The 4177-nt window shown below is 35.6% G+C and overlaps 1 protein-coding gene across 1 annotated transcript; it reads right to left on the bottom strand.

Annotated features, from left to right (window-relative positions):
* Positions 1-3169: 3169 nt before the first annotated feature.
* LOC137809210 (uncharacterized) lies at positions 3170-3717 on the bottom strand. Its single transcript, XM_068610346.1, has 2 exons — positions 3478-3717; positions 3170-3436 (listed from the first exon to the last, which is right to left on the bottom strand). Exons 1-2 carry the CDS (start codon positions 3715-3717, stop codon positions 3170-3172), a joined length of 507 nt encoding a protein of 168 aa, XP_068466447.1.
* Positions 3718-4177: the final 460 nt, after the last annotated feature.

Below are 4177 nucleotides of genomic sequence, written 5' to 3'. Positions count from 1 at the left end.
GATATACATCGATATTGAAGAATTAAGCATGAAAAGACTTGAAACTAGTTTTTTTGTGGTAGTTGCATGAATTTATTGTATGTATTTGATAGATGAGTGTCTAGATAGTATATAATAATGATAGACATTGATATTCAAGAAATTAGTATGAAAAAACATGAAACTAGTTGTTTTGTGGTTGTTGCATGAATTTATTGTATATATTTGATACATGAGTCTCTAGATAGTGTATAATAGTGATAGACATTAATTTTCAAGAAATTAGCATGAAAAGACTTGAAACTAGTTTTTTTGTGGTTGTTGCGTGAATTTATTGTATATATTTGATACATGAGTCTCTAGATAGTATATAGTAGTGATAGACATTGATTTTCAAGAAATTAGCACGAGAAAATTTGAAACTAGTTGTTTTGTTGTAGTTGCATGAATTTATTATATATATTTGATACATGAGTCTCTTGATAGTATGTAGTAGTGATAGACATTGATTTTCAAGAAATTAGCATGAAAATACTTGAAACTAGTTTTTTTTGTGCTACTTGCATGCATTTATTGTATGTATTTGATAGATGAGTCTCTAGATCGTATATAATAGTTATAGACATTGATTTTTAAGAAATTAGCATGAAAAAACTTGAAACTTGTTATTTTGTGGTAGTTGCATGAATTTATTGTATATATTTGATACATGAATTGGTCATAAGTTTTGACAAAAAAGTCGGATAAAATATTACAATTTCTCATAACTAGGCGTGGCATATTTGCATGTTATGTGTAAATTTGTCATTAGTTTAGGGTTTATGGCAACGTCATTTAGTGAAAATTAGGATAAACAAACTTCAAATGGCCATAAAAAAACCTCAAATGGTCATAACTTTTGACAGAAAAATTAGATAAAAAATGAAAGTTGCTTGGAACTAGGCGTGGCATAATTGCATTTCATGTGATGATATGTCTGTAGTTTAGGGTTTGTGGCAACTTTATTTGCTTAATATAAGGTTAAACAAACTCTAAATGGGCATAAAAAAAGATCAAATTGTCATAACTTTAGAAAGAAAAGTCAGATAAAAAATGAAAGTTGCTCGGAACGAGGCTTCGCAATATCATTTCATGTGATGATATGCGAGTCGTTTACGGTTTGTGGCAACTTCATTTAGTGAATATTAGGATAAAGAATCTTCAAATGCCCATAAAAGAACTTCAAATAGTCATATGTTTTGACAGAAAAGTCGTATAAAAAAAATGAAAGTTGCTCGGAATGAGGCCCGACATATTTGCATTTTATGTGTTGACGTCTCAGTTCTTTAGGGTTTGTTGCAATTTCATTTAGTGATTATTAGGATAAACAAACTTCAAATTGCCATAAGTTTTGAGAGAAAAGTCACATAAAAAATTAAACTTTCTTGAAACAAGGCATGGCAAATTTGCATTTTGTGTGATGATTTGCCTGTAGTTTACAGTTTGTGGCAACTTCATTTAGCTAATATTAAAATAAAAAAAACTTCAAATAGCCATAAAAAAACTTCGAATGGTCATAAGCTTTGACAGAAAAGTCGAATAAAAAATGAAAGTTGCTCGAAACGAGGCGTGGCATATTTGCATGTTATGTGTTAATTTGTCAGTAGTGTAGGGTTTGCGGCAACTTCATTTAGTCAATAATAGGATATCCAAACTTCAAATGGCCATAAAAAAGCTTCAAATGGTAATAAGTTTTGACATAAAAGTCGGTCAAACCTGTTGGGTCTATTAGTGTCTAAGTTCAAAAGGGGAGGGGTGAATTGAGCTTATAAAATTTTCGCAAATACAAACAATTTTCAGTATATCAGAGACAAATGAACAGATTGTTTTTAAAGGAAACATATTGATTCTTCAGAACAGTCTAACACAATTTGAATTTGTTCAGATTAAAATTTCAATCAACAGAGAGGTATAACAGAATCAGATTGGTTAGATTTTATGAGTTTGAAGAATACAACTATGTTAAGAAATCAACCATGTTCATCCAACACAAGGTTTTAAAGAGAATGAATCTTTCTCAGGTTTTAATGAATAGACTATTTGTTCACAGACCAATTAAAACTTCATATACAACTACCTTGTTCGTGATTAGAAAACTTTAACAGATCAAGAAGAACAGTTTTTATTAAACCCAGAATTAACAGATTCAATTTCAAAAGAACAGATTTAGTTCTTGACAAAATAAAGCAAAACCAGAAACGAGTGCAGGGATGAAAAGGAAAGACAAGCAAGTTTTTATACTGGTTCACTCATACAGAGCTACATCCAATTTCACCTTACTCCAAGGTGGAATCCACTAAAAACAGTATCAATCACTTACAAAAACAACAGTTCTTGAACACTACAATAACAATACAACCAATACTGAAAAACCCTATTTCAGCACACCTTGCACTCCAAGAAACCCTATCAAGGAGTGACTAACACTTACACCTTTACAAACCAGAATAAAGGAAAGATAACACCTGAAAAGAAGATGCAAGAACTCAAAACCAGTAGTTCAACTTTGCTGCAGAACTGCACCAGCACCTTCACCAAGATCAAAGTTTTCCTAGAACAAGCACACTTTAAAATCCTTTTGGAAAACCTTTCAAAAATTCTTTCCAATCCTTCTTCTCACATAGAAAGTGTTTAATCTCTGTCAAAAACGTAATTTCTCAACATCCTTTCATGTGAGAGAGGCTTTTCTTTATATAGAAAACAGTTTCTAACTTCTTTTCAAAAAACAGTTGAAAAGTTGTTATGAAAACAACAGATTCAATTTTAAACTGAACAGATTTATTTTATGAAAACTGCCAACTCAGCTAACTGAAATAACTGTCTGAGTTGTACCTTTGGTGCCCTAACTAACTTTTGAAAATCCTTTCAGCAAACCCAAGAATAAACCTGTTCTTTTACAGAGAAACAGATTTATTTTTGTGCAGAGTCCTGATTTTTGAAGAAACCTCTAGAAAGCTTTTGGAAAAACTTTTAACCACTTCATGTGCTTATTCTAGGCTTGGTTAGGCATCTAGGATAGATCATGTAGCAAAAGGCAACCTTACACATACACAAGCCTAAATACAAGATCATCTAAACCTATTACAAACTTCAAAGCAAACTAGTTATTTTCTACATCAAACACACACTAAAACTGGGTAGAGAAGAAGCTTCATCCATCTTCAACAAAACCTTCTCGAGGTACATGGACTAACTCGAACACTTCGAACGACTCCTTCAAGACCTTGACGTATTCTAGGTATGCGGCCATTTGAGAGTCTTTAGCTTGGTATTCCCCCGTGACTTGGCCTGTAACTAACAAGGAATCGCTCTTTGCTAACAGCCCCTTTGCTCCCATCTCCTTAGCCAACAACATTCCTGTGATCAGGGCCTCATACTCTGCATGGTTGTTGGTGGCCTTGAAAGCGAACCATGGGGCCTGCTCAATCAGCAACCCATCTGGTCCCTCCAAGATAACACCTGCTCCACTACCTTGTTGGTTTGAGAACCATCTACAGAGAGTACCCATCTGAAATTTGCCCCTTCCTGATGTGTGGCTGCCGAGGAGAGTTCCACTACGAAGTCGACATAGATCTGGCCCTTGATGGGGCCTCTAAGTTCATAGTGTATGTCGAATTCAGATAGTTCCACCGCCCATCGCGCCATCCTTCCCGCCACATCCAGTTTTTGCAAAACCTTGCGGATTGGAAGGTCCGACATCACTTTCACAATGAAGCTCTAGAAGTAGTGGCGGAGTCTTCTTGCTGAGAATACCACCGCTAAGGCTGCTTTTTCCAAGGCCTGGTATCTCACCTCCGGCCCCTGCAATACCTTGCTAATGAAATATATTGTCCTCTGTACCTGGTCCTGCTCATGTAATAGGACCGAACTGATCGCCCTTTCCGTAACTGCGAAGTATAAACAGAGTGAGGTACCTAACTCTAGCTTGCACAACACTGGAGGGATGGCCAAGTACTCCTTTAATTTGACGAGTGCCTCCTCACACTCACGGGTCCAGACGAACCTGTTGTTCCTCTTCAGGCACTGGAAATAAGGGTGTCCCTTGTCTCCTCCTTCTGATACAAATCTGGACAGAGCGGCCATGTGCCCCGTCAACTGCTATACTTCTTTCACTGAGATTGGGCTTCTCATAATTATTAAGGCAGCGCACTTCTCGAGA

This window comes from Phaseolus vulgaris, chromosome 2 (genome assembly GCF_000499845.2).
Source record: "Phaseolus vulgaris cultivar G19833 chromosome 2, P. vulgaris v2.0, whole genome shotgun sequence".
NCBI classification, from domain to species: Eukaryota; Viridiplantae; Streptophyta; class Magnoliopsida; order Fabales; family Fabaceae; genus Phaseolus; species Phaseolus vulgaris.
This window is presented reverse-complemented; position numbering and strand designations above follow the sequence as displayed.

What these genes read in the sequence shown, in the direction of transcription:
- LOC137809210 (XM_068610346.1), bottom strand. Translation starts at nt 3,717, where the DNA reads ATGTCGGACCTTCCAATCCGCAAGGTTTTGCAAAAACTGGATGTGGCG. An exon ending in CCAACAAGGTAGTGGAGCAG is followed by an intron (nt 3,437 to 3,477) that starts GTGTTATCTTGG and finishes CTGATTGAGCAG; the next exon opens with GCCCCATGGTTCGCTTTCAA.